This window comes from Coturnix japonica, chromosome 5, assembly GCF_001577835.2.
Source record: "Coturnix japonica isolate 7356 chromosome 5, Coturnix japonica 2.1, whole genome shotgun sequence".
NCBI classification, from domain to species: Eukaryota; Metazoa; Chordata; class Aves; order Galliformes; family Phasianidae; genus Coturnix; species Coturnix japonica.
In genome coordinates, this window is record NC_029520.1 from 27,353,395 (window position 1) to 27,372,103 (window position 18,709).

At 35.1% G+C, this 18,709-nt stretch overlaps 1 protein-coding gene across 27 annotated transcripts in view; it reads left to right on the top strand.

The window, feature by feature from the left end:
- Positions 1 to 18,709, top strand: part of GPHN (gephyrin) — a 242,589-nt gene that overhangs the window by 150,366 nt on the left and 73,514 nt on the right. For 16 of the 27 annotated variants that reach the window (XM_015864840.1, XM_015864845.2, XM_015864844.1 and 13 more), the window contains 3 exons: positions 4,880 to 5,152; positions 6,257 to 6,364; positions 10,653 to 10,787. In XM_015864840.1, the coding sequence (XP_015720326.1) occupies positions 4,880 to 5,152; positions 6,257 to 6,364; positions 10,653 to 10,787 (516 nt within the window). The remainder of the gene's footprint in view (positions 1 to 4,879; positions 5,153 to 6,256; positions 6,365 to 10,652; positions 10,788 to 18,709) is intronic. The other 11 variants (XM_015864850.1, XM_032444766.1, XM_015864858.1 and 8 more) reach the window with 1 other exon arrangement.

Here is an 18,709-nt window from a genome sequence, read left to right on the forward strand (position 1 = left end):
TGAGGTCTCTTTTTGGGAAGAAGCTTGATTTTCAGATGCTTAATTGCCAACACTGCAGTGAGCATCTGTGTCCGTGTACCTTCTTGGCTGCTCTTCTAGGATTACTGTGATGCAACTTTTCTGTATTAGGATATAAAAATATTTGCTGCCACTAGTAACCTTAAAACATTCCTCTGTACCAGAGAGGATCAAGGTACTACTAAGTATATTTTAGTATGAAGGAGAAAGGAATGGCAAGAATAGAAAAAAAGGTGGAAAATTGTTTTGCTTTTGAGAGGGAAAAGGCCTTACATCAGTAAGTTAAAATACAGAATCTCAACTGTTCAATAAAACTCATTCGTATGTCTTGATTTTCCTGCTGCCTGTTTATACATTGTCATGTACTTGTCCAAAAAGGAACTATTTATGGAAGGAACTATATAATTCTCAACCTTGAGATCACCTTTATTAACTTAGTGATCAAATGATCTTTGATTTACCTTTTCAACTTCTTCCAGATAGGTCCCCTCACATTAAATCAGTGTACTCACTTATGTATTCTGACAAGCGTGGGGTAACTGAACCCCCAGGGAATAGAAACTTCATGTCACTGTTCTGGAATATAGATTGATATGAAATGGGCTTTTCATTTGTATTTTCTCTTGCAAATCACAAAGTGCAGTACTTTATTCTATTCAACAAGTGAGATGTGACACCTTTTGTTATGTACAGAGGAAGATGTCATATATAAAGGCACAGTAGCCTTTGTAAATTGTACGAGAGTTGTTGTGTATATGATGTTCTTACAAGATGTTTTGAAAACAGTGGTTTTTAGGAATAAATATTCAGAACCTTTATAGTTCTGAGCAACTATTCCACTATTAGAAGTTAGCTAAAAGTCTTTGCTATGGTGGCAATCATTTCCATAATGAACGTAGACGAGGTATGAGCCCATATGTTTGGTAAATCATATACTTGATTACTTGAGCAAAAGCTATTGCAGTGATGCTTCTGAGTTTCTGCTGTGAGTGGTGATTTTGTTCCTAATTGGAAGAAATTATGCTTCTGTGAAGCATAATTCTTCTAAGGATGAGACAGTTCTTCTCAACTAAACATCAGGAGGACTCTTTCTGGGTTAGTAAGGTTCAGTCTTTTCAATGTTTTTTCCATCTGTGCAGTTGATTGATAGCTTTGGAAGGGCAGCTTTCTTCACATATACTCTACTGAACTGAATATTGAGCTGTACAGTTATACAAATTGCTAAAATAAATCCCATATCAATTATGGGAATCCTTCTCCAGGCCTCGTACTACATCAGCAACCTTTTTAAAAAAGTGTCTGACCATAGCAATTAAATCCTCACCTTGGAGAATTGGTGCATTGGTAAGAAGTTCGTACTTCCTTTTTGTTGAGAAATCTGTACTTCTCTTATTGACTTATGAAAGAAGTAGAATAACTTGCAATCTCTACCGATTTTTGTAGTGTTCAGTAGCACCCCTAACGTACCAGGTGCAGGGGAAAAAAAAGTCTTTTTCTGCCTGGAGGTGCTCAGACTATGAAGCTAGATAAGAGGGATGAGGAAAAGAAATGAAATATGTTAATAAGTATTTTAGCAATAGTTTCAAATATAAGTGATTAATAAAGAGGCAATTCTGCCAGAAAAAAAAAAAAGCTTGATTTTCTTATATAAGATTGTTATAAGCTTTATTTAATCCTGTGATGTTGATCATCTGTTCTGTCACAATTTATTTAAACATAAAACATCTGCAAAACAAGAGGTTTCAGCAAAGACTTTTAAGATGCATATTACAGAAATTGCTTCTATAACAAACTTGTTCTCAGGAGCCAAATAGGGCAGGTTGTTACCAGGCATTGCTCTCATTTTTCTCTTTTATGACATGCTAATATTATTTCCATCTTATTAATGCAGTCACGTAAGAAGCTTATATAAAAGCTATGAAATTGCACCAGTATGCTTATTTTATTAATAAAAAACTAAATATATTAACACAACGTGACAGCAGTGTAAATGTCCATTTAAAAAATGGACACAATGCAAAACTGAAGGAAATGAAGGCAAGAGCAGTCTGAACCGAGTGTGTGAAACTCCCTCTTGCTGTTATTTTCCCCTTTTTTATGAGCACGGATTTCATTTAGGAAAGGAGAGTATGTATTCTTATGTCAAAACCAATGTTGCAATAGAAGTAGAAGGAAGAAAGCAACTAGATTAACCTTTGTTGCTAATAACTGTTTACTTAAGCTTGATCAGAGCACCAGAATAAAAACTTTCCTTATCAAGGAGTCTAAGTCTCAGTGTGAAAGGAGTCATCGGAGTCTCTCCATCTCAAGACTGTTTGGTACTGGAAAGGACACTGTTGGAATAGGATCTTAGAGTCAAATTTTAAATTGCAGATTTAAGTTTTAATCTTTCAAATAAGTAAAATAAACTGTTTTTGACTAGTACACTGTCTCATAGAGAAAATATCCAAGATGTCTCCACTGGTGTCATAGCAATGTAACCATTCTTAGCTATACTTCTAGCAGCTAATTGAAATATACATTTTGGTCAGCTCTTTATTTTATGTAACACTAGTATAGCACAATGGAGAGGAAAAAACCTTATAATCCAAAGCAGAAAATTTGTTGGTGTTCCAAATTCACCATTTGTTTCTGTAGCCATGCCATTGTCTTTCTGTTCATCGGAGTTGCTAGCTTGGCATTTCTGCTTAACTTCAGAGCAGCTCTCTGATCTCAGTTGCCTGCTAGAATTTTGAGCATTCTTTGCTCTACTGGCATGGTAGTGAGCAAAAGGAAAAATGCAGGTGATGCCAAACATATTTTCTCCAGAGAATTTATATGGAATGTATCACTGAACATAGGTTTGTAGTCTACTTCAATTTTTGTGTTGTTCTAGTCTATTTCATTTCATTTCAGCCTTTATAAAGCTATATAATACTGTCAGATGACACTGAGTATGAAAGTACCAAATACACGTTAAAATCTTTGGGTCTGTGGCAATTTATGTGATTATACTAGCAATTGCCTAAAACAATGAGTGTTAGAAATAGCATAATTGGGAACTAACTTATCAATAGTTCATTCAACAAGGATTTATTTCAGTGGTAGGAGTGGGGGGAGTTTGCTTGCTAATGAGTTAATAATTAATGTATGTTTTCATTATTTGTAGTCAGATCTCCTTGCTTACTGCTTGCTTGAGATCTGCTTTTTCACTGAAGTAAGGGTGGTTGTATACCTCAGTGTTTTAAACCACTTTTAAAATAGTACTTTGGAAGGTCAGTAACTGTGAGCTTTACAGTTGCAACAGAAATTATATTTCTTTATTATATTTAAAAATAGATTTTTCATATATATTCATTATATGCAGCAGTTCTTGCTCATCTGCTTACTTGAGTTGTTTAGAGTAACAAATCAAATGTTTATAGAATTTAAATACCTGAGTAGTAGTCTGACTTTTCATTACCCCCAGAGGTATGATTGAAAGATGGATTCTTATTTAGAGGTTTTGAGGAAATAGTGTTTGTGAGTCATGATTCTGACTTACAAACTGGGTCATATAAATTCTGCTATTCTCTGATGGACGGTTTGTTAACATAGTCATTTTTATTTATTGAAAATACTTGTTACTGTATCTGCTTAAAAATATTTATCATTATTTAGTTTTTGCACTCTTTAAATTCCAGTATTACAATTTTGAGAAGTCTTCTTTATGGTTGAAATGAAACAAAAGATGAAAAGCGATGAAAGGAATAACATCAGCTACCTTGTCAACTCTAACTGTACTGCCTTGGCAATTCATTATTGTGACCTTGCCATCATTTTCCAGTAATTCAATATGTCTATGTAGTGAGCAGACGAGACATGAAAACCCCTTACTCTAAGGTGCCTGGGAAGAGGATGAGTCATAAATTGAAGAAGGGGAGCTTCCAACTGGATAAAAAGATAAAGAAAAAATCACTATGAGGATAATTACTCATTAGAACAGGTTGTCCACAAAATTTGGGGAGCTTCGGTTCTTGGATTTTTTCAAGACTAGGCTGAACAAACCCAAAGCAACCTGTCTGAATTCAGTATTTTAATGACTTCCTGAGGTTCCTTGCAACACGAATGATTCTTTTATTTGGTGAAATAACTAAAGGTAGCTAGAAATATGTACACCTGTTGCAGAGCTAGAATGGTTACATGGCATCTGTGTTTTTTCTCCGACTGTACAAAATAAACTTTTTGATGGCTTTTAAATCACGGAGCAAGGAGAGGTTTGAAAAATAGATTACCAAAGGTAAATTTATTTTAGTTACATAAAATTATAATGACATCAGTACTGCCTGCGAGGCCCAAAGGATAAGTTCATGAATTAAAAAATAAACAATAACGTTATTTAAAAGTACAATTATGGCAATTATTATGAAACATTCTCAAATTGTGAATGAGTGTAACAGAAGTTATTTGAAGCTAATAACCTTGCAGAGATAGAGTTAATGTTTTTATTCTGCCTTTCTGTAATAATACTGCCAACTGCCATAAATGTGCTTCTGCTTTATGCATTCATTAAAATTTTAACTCTTGTTTTCCTACATTTTAATCCAGTTTTAGATTAATTGCATTAATTCTTGACTGTTGTACTGCTTACTATGTTTGCATGAAAAGGACTAAAATATTTGAATCCTCAGTTCAGATTCTGGTGGGTTTTTTAGCTGGTTGGTTGTTGGGGATTTGGTTTGTTTGTTTTTCTAAGAGCATTGGTAATGGGCATTTTGATTTTCATTTACGATCAGGTGAAAAGATGCATCAAAATCCCCAATATCTCCTAAGAGCAAATCTGAAAAATCTTTATTTGCTTCTGCGAGTAACTATTCATAGTCATTTCTCTTCTTGTGCATAGGAATGCTTTCAATTTATACTGCCAGCCCTACCTCATGCCATCGATCTCTTGCGAGATGCCATTGTAAAAGTAAAGGAGGTACACGATGAGCTAGAAGATCTACCTTCACCACCACCTCCTCTTTCTCCTCCTCCAACCACCAGCCCTCACAAGCAGACAGAGGACAAAGGAGTACAGTGTGAGGAAGAGGAGGAAGAGAAGAAGGATAGTGGAGTTGCATCAACAGAGGACAGTTCCTCTTCACATATAACTGCAGCAGCCATTGCAGCTAAGGTGAGTCTGGCTTGTTTCCAAGACACTCTTTAGCTTCGCACAGGTACTTTCCACCAATATTCATTTGCATGTCAAGTCTATACGTCAATGTTGATGTGCTCAAACAGATATATTTTGGATACATTTCATAGAAATTTAGCATCCTAAGAGTATATGAATGTTGTTTCAGTAAATGATCACCGATTTCATTGGAAGATGCATTGTTTATTATTTAGATTGCAGGTTACATTTTAATTATATTCTGATATTATATTCTGACTTGACAGAGCATGTTTAGTGTTAGGTTTAAAAGAAACGATCAGAAATACTCAGGCTCCTGGATGTGCACAGTCCAACTAGTGACATACTAAGGAGTCACAGCAAGATTCACTAACTTATATTTTCCATTTTGTAATGACGCTTGGTTTTTAAAAACATAAAAAGTATGACAGCTACGTAGCAGGTTAGGTCATAAGCTATCCAATCTACTGCATGAGAAATGTGAAATTCTGTCACTAAATTAAGTGTCATCATGTTGTCTTTAGAGCCTCTGTGTAACTACGAATTATAGGTGATTGTTACTTCAGCGTTACTCAGACCAAAATTATGAATTGGAGACTACAAAAGGAAAAAGAATGACACTCATTTATTACAAATAAATGAGCTCTGTATTTACTTGCTGTACTTTTAATTCCAACTATGGGAACTGAATGTGCACATAACTCAAAATGCTTATAAAGAACTTCTAAAGCAAAGCAGCAACATTCAAACTCCAGACGTGTGAATTCAGGTCTAAGACAGCTACAGCTGGAGATCATCGTTTTATGGAAAATCCTGGTTGTGTATGTCTTTAAAAGGCTGAATTAAGGAAGTTATCAGATGCAACTCTGAGTTTTTATTAATGCATTTTTTAAAATTCATTGATTTATTTTAATATAGACAAAGAAAAATAATGTATGCAATTTTAAAGACAGAAATTATCTGACATCTAAACAGGCTGTGTTCATGTGAGCTTGACATTTCAGCTTCACACTTGTTTTCACCTCATTGTCTTTCAGTCATTTGCTTGTTTGGTCTCATATTTTCCTGTCACTGTATTCATAGCTGTTATGTGTTGTGCATTAGAAACATCCATCCTACACCAGTTCAGCAGTTATTATGGCAAAAGGTGAACAGCCCATTCCTGGTCTCATCAGTTATTGCCATCATGCGGCAGGCAGTGCAGAAGAACCGGTAAGATGCACTTCCCAGAGGCTTTTGCACTAACAGTAGTTAAAATTACACTGCCTGCCACCTATTCTAACAGTGTTACTTTTTCTTATTCTAACAAATAGATATCAGTGCTATCTGTCTTTTAAAGAACATGCTACAGAGAACATTCTGCTTAAGATACAAAACTCAACAGGATAAATATCATGTGCTTTTCTGTCAATTGGAATTATTTGGCTGCTGAGATAAAAAATTGCTGTAAAGCCTGTGTTTCTGATGAGTCATCAACTTTATCATCTAATGTGCTAAATTATTAAATATAATTAAAAGAATCTCCTAAAATCACTGCCTTAGAGCTTTTTCACTATCATTTAACTTGCTTTGCTTCTTTCTCTCAAAAGCTTGTTTGTCAAAATAATGCAAGATTGGCACTGGGCTTTTGTCATATGTTTTCACTGCTTATTTTCTCGTTATTTTTGTGTTATGTTTAGAAGTAGACTTTTTCAAAAACAGTAAAAAAAAAAAAAAAAGGCGTCAGGTGCAGTGGATTCATAAATTATAAATAACTGCTTTGTTGTGAATAGTAGACAGCTACTTCCTTGAGTAGAAATCACTACCAAAGGCTGTGTCTAAATTTGAGTCAAGATAGAGTAATGGCTCTAGAATCATTAGGAATGAAACACAATTTACCATATTTTTAATTATAGGTCAGAGGAATCTGAGGAAAGCAGTTGCCCTGGCAGTTGTCCCATCCAACACATTCATTCCCTGTCTGCCAGCAAACTAAGTGTAAATTCTTAACATTAAGTCATTAAGTTCTGTTTACCATAATCTGCACTTTCTCACCCTTTAGGCAAATAGTAATTTAAATCACCAATCAGACTAATTTAAATCACTTCTGTATATGTAACACAATGGCCATGTCTCTTGAAAAGTCACTTAGGAAATGTTGTGAAGGCTTTTAAACCAATGTAAAACTACTTTTGGAAAAGATGATATCAGATGAAATTTCAAAATTAATGACATGAAAAAGACACAGTGAATATCTTTCTCTGTCCACCATTTCTCATTCATATCCTTTTCCATCAGTATGTTTCAAGTTTTTCCACTCCATCAAGCTATAAGCACGAACTATTTTCACTCAACTTGAGTTTTATTGTACCCCATTTATAGTACCCCCATTTAGAGTTTTGAGGCATCTGCCCTTTGTTAAATTTGCTTGCAAATGAATTGAAATATTTAGGTAAGGATGACATAAACACACAGAGTGTAACTTCATGAAAAAAGTAATGATGTTTCTGCCTTTCATTATTGCAGACAACACAAAAATCTCTAGGGCTGGCCGATCTCTTTAACAGCATTAACAAAACACCACCTTTACTAGATATGTAGATTACCTAAATTTAATTCTTAAATAAAAAACTTACTAAATCTCAGTAAAATTCAACATTCCCAATCTCACAAAACATGTATGCATAAAAAAATCAGTTGAATTTTGTTATCCCTTAATGAGCAGTGTACGTGCATTATATTTATGTTTTTATGTTGATATATTTTTATGTTGATTTACACATTAGTATTAGTAACTGCAGTCAGCAGGTAATGGTGATTAAAGAGAATCTTAATGCTGTTTTTAGCTAGACAACAAATTCTGCTGTCACTGTAGAGAAACAGATCTCCTGGGAGCAACATTTTGACTGCAGGCTAACCTAAATCACTCATTAAGATTTTGAAATTGTGAAAGCTGGCATGCCACAACTGGATGGGTTTATATATAGTTCTATGACAATTTTTATTTTCAGCTAAGATGGTGATTAGGAAATAATCCCCATTGAAAAGTAATTCCTGTCATCATCTTTACTCTTTGTCTTTAGCTTCCTTTGCTAATTAATGTCCTACCTGATATTTCAGATAAATTTTAATTTTTCCACCAGCAAAAAAATTAGTACTGTGTGCGCATTTCAATGGAGACTGGAAAAGTCTCATTTAACTTTTATTTTCTTTTTATTCTTAAAAAAGTGATACATAAAATTTTGGCAGCAGAGATTGGTGGGTAAAAAAGTAAACCAGGCACTTGCTTGAAGAAAATGAGACAATAAGAGATATCTAATTACTCTAGAGTACCCAGAGTTAACTCCAGGAAGAACTGCATCGTGCTGCCATTTGTAATATGTATTAGGTGCATACCCAAATCTAACAAGATGCATCCTCTGATCAGAGAAGGGTAGGAAAAAAAAGGGGGATAGTTAAAGATTTAAAACTATTTTATCTTTTATGAATTTTCTTTGTTTTATGCCTTGGTCAAAATTTAGGGTTTTGCTAAAACACTGAGATTAAAAGGAAGTATTAAAAGTTGTATATAGTGTTGGAGCTTTGCCAGTATAAGACTAAGAGTTGCCAACCTTTTTTTTTGCATATTTGATTTATTTCAAATAGAATTTCAGGAGAAGGAGAACAGAAAGGAGATTGTTCTTCTGAATACAGTCTGTCTGATCAGAATACCCTTGTGCCTTCGTTCTCCTGCTTATACTATGTATCTAAGACCTTATTTGCAATTTAGACTACTGGAAGTTGAGGTCAGTTTGGTACTGTTTCAGAAGCAATCCCAAGCATAACCTTCCTTAGTGAAGAGAAACTGCTTGCTTTTTAATTCAGAGCGGGAATTGCAGCACAAGTTACTAAGTACCAAAAAAACTTCTGAAGAACATTTAAAATAGGGACAGAAATTGACTGGCAAAAACCAGTCAGTCTAGAAACACAGCAGCAGGCGGCTGGTAGTAAACTGTGAAGAAAGTCTGTTGCCATAAAACTTAATTTGCAAACACAAAGTCCAAGGTATGGAGAAAAGTTTATGTTCAGTACAATCCACTAGATATAAGCCAATGTCTCTTAAGTTAAGGTTGTAAAATTAGATGTGGTTCTTGTTCATAGATGTGAACCAAGGAAGCTAAGGAAACAAAAATGACATAAAAGAGGAATATTTAATGACTTGAGCCTTAAGATCGTCCATTTCAACAGGCCACTCAACAGGAACATAACATGAACATCTTCTTAACCACAGCCTGAAAGTACGAGGGCACGAGTTACGCATTTGTAGACAAACAATGTTGCATTAAATTTTAAACTATTATAATACCAGTCCTATGACTGAGGTAAGACAGTTTGTTTGCCAGTAAGTGTTACCAAGGTCTGAGGAAGTTCCCCAAGCAGATGTCAAAGATACTGTAACTTCCCCAGTTGGAACAGCTTTGGTATGTCACTTAGTATGCAAAATCAGCAGACCATTAAGAACATCCCATGCTTTTCCTGGGAGTACGTGTCTATTTCATTTTACTCCTCTTTTAGTATCATCCCTGCTTTGTCTCCACAACTCAGTAACGTGAGATTACTCTGGGACAAGGAATCCTGGGAGGAGATATTTTCTAGAGCATTCTGTTTGCCTTAAAGCCATACTAGGCTTTAGGAACTGTTCTCTTATTTGAGATAGTTATCATCTGTATGTCTTATCATTTTATACAAAATAAATAAATGGAATAATGATGTCAAACTGGTGATCCAATCTATTATAAAGTTGGTGCGATATCTTCATGACTAGACTGAAATACTTCAGTAATAAAAAGCAAGAGACTTTCTAAGCCTTCTAGTATATTATGTGAAAACAAAGATTGAATTCTCTTCACAATGCATTTTAAACGCAAGCATTGACTCTGTATGGAGTTTTCTGGTGCTTTTGCCTATATTATTTTCAGAGAGGCCTGCAGGTTTTTCCAATACAGATTTTACATCAAGAGTTTCTGTACCTGAAATAAATTCTTTAGTACATGAAATGAAGTGTATGTACTCACTGTATGATATTTCTTCTGAAAAATTTATTTACAGCATGACATTTCTTCAGAGGGTTTCAGTCATTGCTAATAATTGGTTTTCCGTTTGAAACAGATAAAAGATGAGATACATCTATGTCATATTAGAAGTCACTGTTGGTCCGTTGTTGGGTTTTGAAGGATCGGGCTTCAGGCTGAGGAAAAACAATCTTGTTACTTACTCTTACATCTTGTAGTACATCATATGCAAACACTTTTAGGACAAATAATTTCTTCTGTGCTTCTACAGTTACTATATGATTTTGCTCATTTGTGGTAGGTTTGTTACTGAAGTTACAAGAGCTTAATATTACCATTGCTAGCAGTACACATGAGGAAATGCACAAAGTGAGGACTGGTGTGTTCCAAAAAAATGTTACATAAAAGACATTATACTTTTTTCAATGAGGTTTATTATTGACTCTTAATTCCACCTCTCTTATTTTAAGATTCCAGATTCCATCATTTCTCGTGGTGTTCAGGTGCTCCCACGTGATACAGCCTCCCTCAGCACTACCCCTTCAGAATCTCCTCGTGCCCAGGCCACCTCTCGTCTCTCCACTGCATCCTGCCCAACACCAAAAGTAAGTACATCTATGCCTTGCGAGTTCCATGCTCAGATGTATGATCTATCAGATTTATGTATTGCCTCAGCTAAGAGAGGTTGGTTTGCATGCAAGGGATATATCATTCTCAGTAATAGATAAATCCAAGATATTCCATGTGCACTTCTGCACAATTTAATATGTGGGTCTACCAACGTGTTACGATTACTGAAGTTTCATGTTAGCTCCTGCAATATCAGTCATGAAATCATTAATGCCTTGAATGTGTTTCTTATCCTCAGGAACGTAGATAATCCTGCCACTGAGTAACAACATTTAATAAGTAGTATTTTGTTGACAAAACATGTGTGCAAATTTTTAGCCTGAGCTGGGGCAGTTCTCTGCCCTGCTCTATTATTGATCAGTTTAAGACTCTTTCAAACCAACTAATTTTGCTCAACCTTAGATATTTGCTGCCTGACACTTGGAAACAAAAATCAGTCTAAATTTAGTAGTAAGAAAGTTTTAATGCCAACCTTGTGGGATTATTGTTCACTTCTTACTGATTATACTATGCCATCTAATTGTTAAAGCGAACTCGATTTGATTATTTTTCAAAACCTTGAATTGCATACATCAAGGACAAAGTGGATTGACCAGTGGCAAGGCCTGTAAAGTCCACCTGCAGTAGGATTCTTTTCAGCAGAAAAAAGCTCTGCTAGAATTTGCTTTATGTATTCACGTCACAATGATCTTTTTGTGGTACCAGATGCAGACATACTAATAAACTCGTAGCAGATGGTGAACAATAACATTCTTCCTTATCTAATTTGTGATTCTTGAAGACTATTCTGCTTCCTAAAATGATTGTTAGCATCTGCTAATTCTTCTTCCTGCTGTCTCATTCTTTTCTGTTAGTGAACAAGATTTATAGGCAACCACCCATAGAAATGTTTTGGTTTAGTCTGTAGGAGAGTTTTATGCAGTAGTCACCTTCACTGTAACACAGTCAAAATTATTCTGATAGACAGCATACTAAGCTTCACTATATTCTGCTTTTCTTGAGAAGATATTCAGAGAATTAAATCTGCATTCAGTTCCTTCATTTCTTACTAAAAAGGCTGTCACTTGTCTGATGGCTAAAAATAGAAGCTCAGAACTTATACGTTAGAAATCTTGAGCAGAAGAAGAATACAAAACAGAGAAGCTGCGCTGAGTTTTAAGCCTCTTGACAAAACAGAAAAGTCCAAAGAAAATGGAAGGAGACCAAGTGTAAAATACTGCCGATGTTGCTAATAGCTCTAGATTAAACTTCTTTTTTTTTTTTAAGGAAGGTGTTGCTGTAGAAAGGTGTGAACTTTATCAGTGATGAAGCAGAATGCATTCTTCTAGACCAGACATGTCCAACCTACTGCCTGCAGGCTGCATGTGGTTCAGTACAGCTAATAATTAGCCCCACCATCCTAGTGGCAGCTCTTCCCCATGAAGTGGCCTGGCCCAGCCACAGGCATGCACCCATCACTCAGCAACAACCAAAACATCAGCCCAAGACAATTCCTCTTCACTCAGTGTGGCCTGGGCAAACCAGAAGGTTTAATGCTCATGCTCTAGGCAGTCTTCAATGATTCGGAGTCTACAGAAGGAAACTACATTAATTTTGAAACAAGAGTTAAAAAAAAAAACAAAAAAACTGAAGCGTTTCTTTGGGAAATTAGTTGAGATGAGCTCTTATAATTGCATAGCACTTCGGTGTTTTGTGTTAAGCCCCATTTTTCATGTATTACTGTAAGATCATATTTTGTTCAAAGTAGGAGAGACCACCCCACTTTTATAACAGGAGTTGCCATGAGTCATCTACCTAGTCTAGCTTTTCTTTAATGACTTCCAGAAGGGGGTAGTACAAGCTGCTTCAAGGAAAAAATAAGGAAAACCCAAATGTTAACAGCAAGAAAATAAATGTGAAGAATAATCTCATCCTTTCCAATTACCTGAAGTTTGGATTTTGGAAAGATGCATAAACTCATTTATCAGTTAGAAAGCTCTATCTTTTATGTATTTTGAAAAATGAAACCACCAACTATTCTTGGTATCTTTTATTCAGTCTTTTTATTTACCGTTAAGTTCTCAAACATCATCTGAATTTGTCTAGAAACACGGTTCGTTCACATTCTTCAAGTTTGTCAATATGTCCGAACATCTTCACTTTCTACATTTTTCCTTCTGGATCCCAGCTTTCTAATAATGCAGTTTAATGGAATTCATACTAAACCTCTTGATCCAGAGATTACTCACACAGTAGTGCGTATAAAAATTAACTGTAACAAAGCATCTAGTTGTTGTTCCAGCTTTTTTTTTTTTTTTTTATCTGCAAATGTGTACTGTTTCTATATCCTCAATTTCTGATTGAGGATCTCACTAGGTGGCTCCTAAGCATACATATGTGTAGTGAAACAAAGAAGAGGAATTTCCATCAGAAAACAGTGTAATTTCCTTTGATTATGGTTACTGTTTGGAGTGGTGCTCTAGCCAGAGGATTAGTGGCACTAGATTTCTTTGTGAAATATATTCCAGTTTATTTTGTTGCACCATTTTCTTGTTGTATTTTTTGTCCTAAATGTATGTAAACCCTTATATCTCTCTTACTGAATTTGCTGAATAGCAGAAAGTTGTTTGTCCATCTCTGAAAAAAAAAAAATAAACTTTAAAAAGTCAAGCTTCTGCAATGATGGGAGGGAGGACCTTACTGAATAAATGTAAGTAGCAAGTTACTAATGCATGAGTGTGTCGGAGAGAAGGTATGAGAGAGTGCATTATTGATACTCTTGATTAATCTGTTATGAAAAGTCTTTACCTTCTCATAATTACATTTTGGAAAAAAAATAATGTTCTTTATGAGTACACACAGAGTATGTAGATAGGCACAGAATAGAAGATTTAATTGTAGATGTATTTATTGTTTATACTTTATCTTCCATGTTTTCTAAAAGTCTGACTGTAAGAAGGAAGTAAACGGTGAATAGTCCCTTTGAACCTGTATATTTCAATCAGTCTTCAGAAGTTAGATTTCCTGAAAAAAGAAGGAATCAGAGAGAGATTGCGGGTGTCCCCTCCATGGAGCTGAGGTGTTCAGGGCCAGGCTGAATGGGTCTGATGGGAGGTGTCCTCAGCCGTGGCAGGGGGACTGGAATGTGATGTTCTTGATAGTCTCTTCCAACCCAAACCATTCAGTGGTTCTGTGTTTTTCACTACTAATTCTTTGGAGGTTTTCAAGACAAATTTGCATTGGGACTACTCTATCTGTCATTATGTACATCCCCAAAACAAAGCAGACTTTCTTGTGTGAGCATTTAACAAATCCCTCTAGAATGCTTTCCTTGTTCTATAAATTGCATTCAAGTTTTAAACAAAATCCACTGTGGCTTGAAGAGCATTTAAAACGTATTTATAGTGGAAAGATTCAAATAGAGAGGCAGTCGTACGTTTTACTCTAGGGAAAACTGCACTAACAGTCATCTCCTTTCCTGTTATTCAGCCTGAAGTATTGTAGTGATTCTGACATATTTTTATCTTTAACAATATAGTTTTGGTCATAGAAAAGTTTTAATGCTTTCTCAACGAGGTTGAGTGAGTTTGCTAAATAGTCGTGTGACAAAAGTATAAGATGACACAATATGGTTTGTAAGTTTTTAATATAATTTCCAACAGTTGCCTAGATTGTGAGATCTGCCTATTTTTGGACATTTTCATGAATGTCATTTTCATGAAATTAAATGCAGTGTTCTTTTCAGATACAAAAATGATACAATACCCAGTGTAAAATACCTTTTACAAATGTAAATGAAAATTTTTTGCCTAGTGACACAGGGGGCTTTTATAAAGCATAAAATATTATACCTACAACTTCAGATAACTTAAAAGAATACATATGTATATTGTTTTAAATTATCCAAATAACTGAGTAATTGCTTCAAACTTCTGATATATATTTTTTTTCCTTTCTAATCTTAGGGATGATATTAGTATAAAAGAAAATTACAGCTTTCAAGTTCAAGTCTTTGCTTCTCCCATACATAAATGTAATCGCAGTGTTGGTTTGTTTTTTGCCAATACTGTGTGTCAAAGTCAAATGAAGCAGATATAGAAGACTAAGGGCAAGACTGAAATTATCACCATTTCAATGAGTACATTTCAGTGACAAGGTGTTCAAAGTGCTTAACTTTGCAAGATCATTAGTCTAACTGATAGTCATTTCTTCCACTTCAATGTGAAAAGTTTCTTTCAGTGTACCTTTGATCATGAAGAAGCCTAAGAAACTTGTTATGGTACTTTTAAGAGTGATGTTTTTTCTATCTCACTACCTCATTCCTTACACTCATTATATTCTGCTTAGGAAAAATTGTCTTTTTTCTCTTCTTTATTTTCTCTTCTTTACTTGCTGGTTGTCTTTCCCCTATCTGTCATATTTAATTTAAACTTGAAAAAGATAAAGTCGTTAGTGTTGATAAGACACATGCTTACAGATTTGTAGTCATGGTAGAGTTCTAATTCCTACATGAGTTTGTAGGAATCTGCAAGCTAAATGAGGCACCAAGTCTTATTTTCACAGTTGTTTTAGATATTAGCAAAACATATTCCTTGTCTATCCATCACTCCATAAACATATTTTTCCTGGCATAATAGATTTAATATTGCTAGTTAATCGCTTACTGTATCTCCTAATAAGAGCTGTTGTCATTATATTCTTTTTTACATTCACCTGAAGACCTGATATTCCAAATCTAAACAATAGCATATCTTAAAATTTGTCTATGGAAATGTTTCAGTTGCAAAGAATTTCTGAAACAAAAACACTGAGGAAAAAAAACAAACAACCATTTGAGAAACATGGAATAGAATTTGATTCCTTCAATTCAACAATGTATTTATTTGTTTGAAAGGAAATAAAGTGGTTATTTATTTATTTTTGCTCAGTTTCACAGTAGCATTTCATATTCTCTGATAAGAATTTCCGCAGGCATTTCTTGATACTGAGATTTATGAAAACCTGCATGTTTCAGTGAAGAACATTTTATTTGAACCTACGAGTGGTTTCTGTTGGAAGGTATTTACAGGAAAGCTCTATGACAGATTAGGGATCCTGAGAGTCAGAGATTCAAACATTTGGAACATATTTCTCTCCAAATACTACATTGAGTGTAGCTTTCCTATTGAGTGCCTTAGAGAAGATTTATGAAGGTCACTCAATAACCACCATTGACAAGTTTGGCAAGATTTCAGGCCAGCTGCTGGCCATCTTTTTTAAATTTGCACCATTCGTTATAGTTATTTTGTTGCATACTTTTTTTTTCCTTTTAAAAAGGCTTTTTCAAAATGCAAGGAGCGCTTTGAGCTAGGAGTTCTGTGCCTTGGCATTGCATGTCCCATTTGCTTTGTGAACGTCACGTGGAACAAAATTCACCTGGATTCTTCTGAATCATTTCTTTCAGAAATATATATAACTTCAACAGGTACACTCCTTCCTGATGTCGTTACAAACTTGTCCACTTCTCTTTTAGTACTGAGCTCTTCAGGTGGCATACATTTAAGGAAATATACGTGACAAGAAGCTTTACACAGACTTTCCAATTTCATTTCTGCTTAGCAAAAAGGATAAAGTACAAAATATTATAGAAATTTGAAAACTAAAGTTAATGCACTTATCCTCAAAGAAATTTACCTTTCCCTTTAAAGCCCCACTGATCCATCTGTTTTCAGAAAGTTAGAAACTTTCCTTTACAACATTGAGCACCAATGCATCATCTTTCCCTTAATTTTCTTGCTAAGTTGTCAAAGCAAGCAACTTTCTTGGCAGATTTACTTATAACATAGCTGTCCCCCACACTGAGTTGCCTGTGAGTCTCTCTGTTGATGCGACAGCTTTCACCATTACCTCCGATATGTATTTGGTATAATATATGTTATTGACTAAAATGTTTAAAGGACACTGTCCTTTATTGAAATATGAATGTTCCTATATACATTGCAGCTTTTAGAATTTCAGTTCAACTTATGGCAACAAGGCAAAAGAGCTGTGCATTCAAAACTAACTTGTTAGTTTGAGATGAACATACACTTGCAATCCAGAACAATGTCACCACCTTGGATTAACTATGTTTTTATTTTTTTCTTAAGCACAAACTTGTTCACTGCATAGTGAAAATGACAGCCTAATTTTCATTTGACCAGAGGTCCAGTGTAGATGAGATTTAGGATATTAAGTTACTGGGAATAGTGGCAAAATATGGAATGTTAGTATTTACTGTAATCTTTTATTGCCCTGGCTGCACGTTTTGCCTATCAACTTTATGGAGATTTCTGACCACTGAGTTCCACAGAAGTCAGTAGATATTTTGGAAGAAATAGGCTGCCACATATGGGTGTAAAATTACCGGTGTATCACCAGAGCTCCTGTTTAAGCATGTGGTTACATTATCTCTGCAGCTATCTGACTTAACAGAGCACTGATCTGGTGATGAAATTCATTTCTAACCTGCAGAGCTGCAAGATAATTGCATTTCTTGGTGCACTGTTTGGCCCGCATCAATTGCATTTGTTCTCTAGTCTGCATATGGAGTAGTGTGAGTGATAGTGGATAGTGAGAACAAAATGTGTGATGGTATGAACAAGATGTTATGTGGGCATCAGATGGCATTCGTGTATATTACACTTCCGGTGGTTTATCATATGTGGGAAAGAAGTGCAGCAGCCCTAATAAAACATTTATGTCAGTGTAGTGCATACAGGAGAATAGTTTTATTGTGTGAGAATGTTTATCTGTGTAATGGAAGTATTTCTTCCCTTTGTTTGAAAATACTCCACATTTACTCAGGAAGCCTCAACTAGTTGGCATTTGTCTTGCCTAAAACTGCAGAAGTAAAGCTGCCTTCAACCACAAACCCCTTTTTAATGCATGAGTGTAAAAGTTGAATGTAATGCATTTTTTAACTTAAAAGAACATGAGTTGCTGCAGTATTAAAAATACATCAGGCTCTTTGTTAGGAGTCGGAACTGCTCACTTTATGTAGAGCTCTGGGAAGAAAATTGTAACTGAAGTGTAGATTTCTGTATTCGTATTTTCTGCTATTGATCAGGCAAAGTTTGTAGAAAATCCTGCACATATCAGTATTTTTAGTCATTTTAACTCCAGTTCTGGAGAACCGTGAACTCTGGCAAATACTGGTAAGGGTCAGAAAAAGCATCTTAGACCTTAATAATAATCTCCTTTGAATTCACTTCCATATGGAGGTCTGTTTTTTGTTTATGGACAGCTGATGTGAAATAATTTTCAGTTGAGTTAAACTTCTGCCATTCATTTCTGTTAGTGTGGGTGGTGGGAGAGGTTTCAAGAAAATCTTTCCGAAACACAATATTGTAATAACTTGCATAGGATGGCTTTCATGATTTCTCTTCATCGGTGGACTACCTTCTTCTCTAGTCGAACGTGCTGTTATCAACAGGAGGAGTATCCAGGCATTTGATAATAATTGTCAGTTGCTCCTAGGTATCCATGTTCTTAATGTATTTTGCTCTTCCAGACTTTACTTCACATGAGGGCTTTCTCAGCATATTGTGATGCATAGTTAGTTTCTCATCTGTAAATTTGAATGTTTTTTCCAATGCATTAATCTCAAAGATATTTTTTATGTTGTTTTTGTACATACATCTGCTTTTGCACTGAATCATTCTCTTTAAGCCTTTCTCCAATCTAGTGTAGCTTATCCGATTGTTATTTTTCCATATTGTGCCTTGGGAAAAGAGATAGATTTGGGGTGCATTGTGGTCAAGTGGGAGATTAGCTTTTATATGGTTCTTATGTGTCCAGCAAATAACCCGAACATTGTTTGGATGCCATATAATATAATATAATTAGTTGTTTTTTATTAACATGATTCCAACAGTGCATGTCTGGATCATTACCTGGA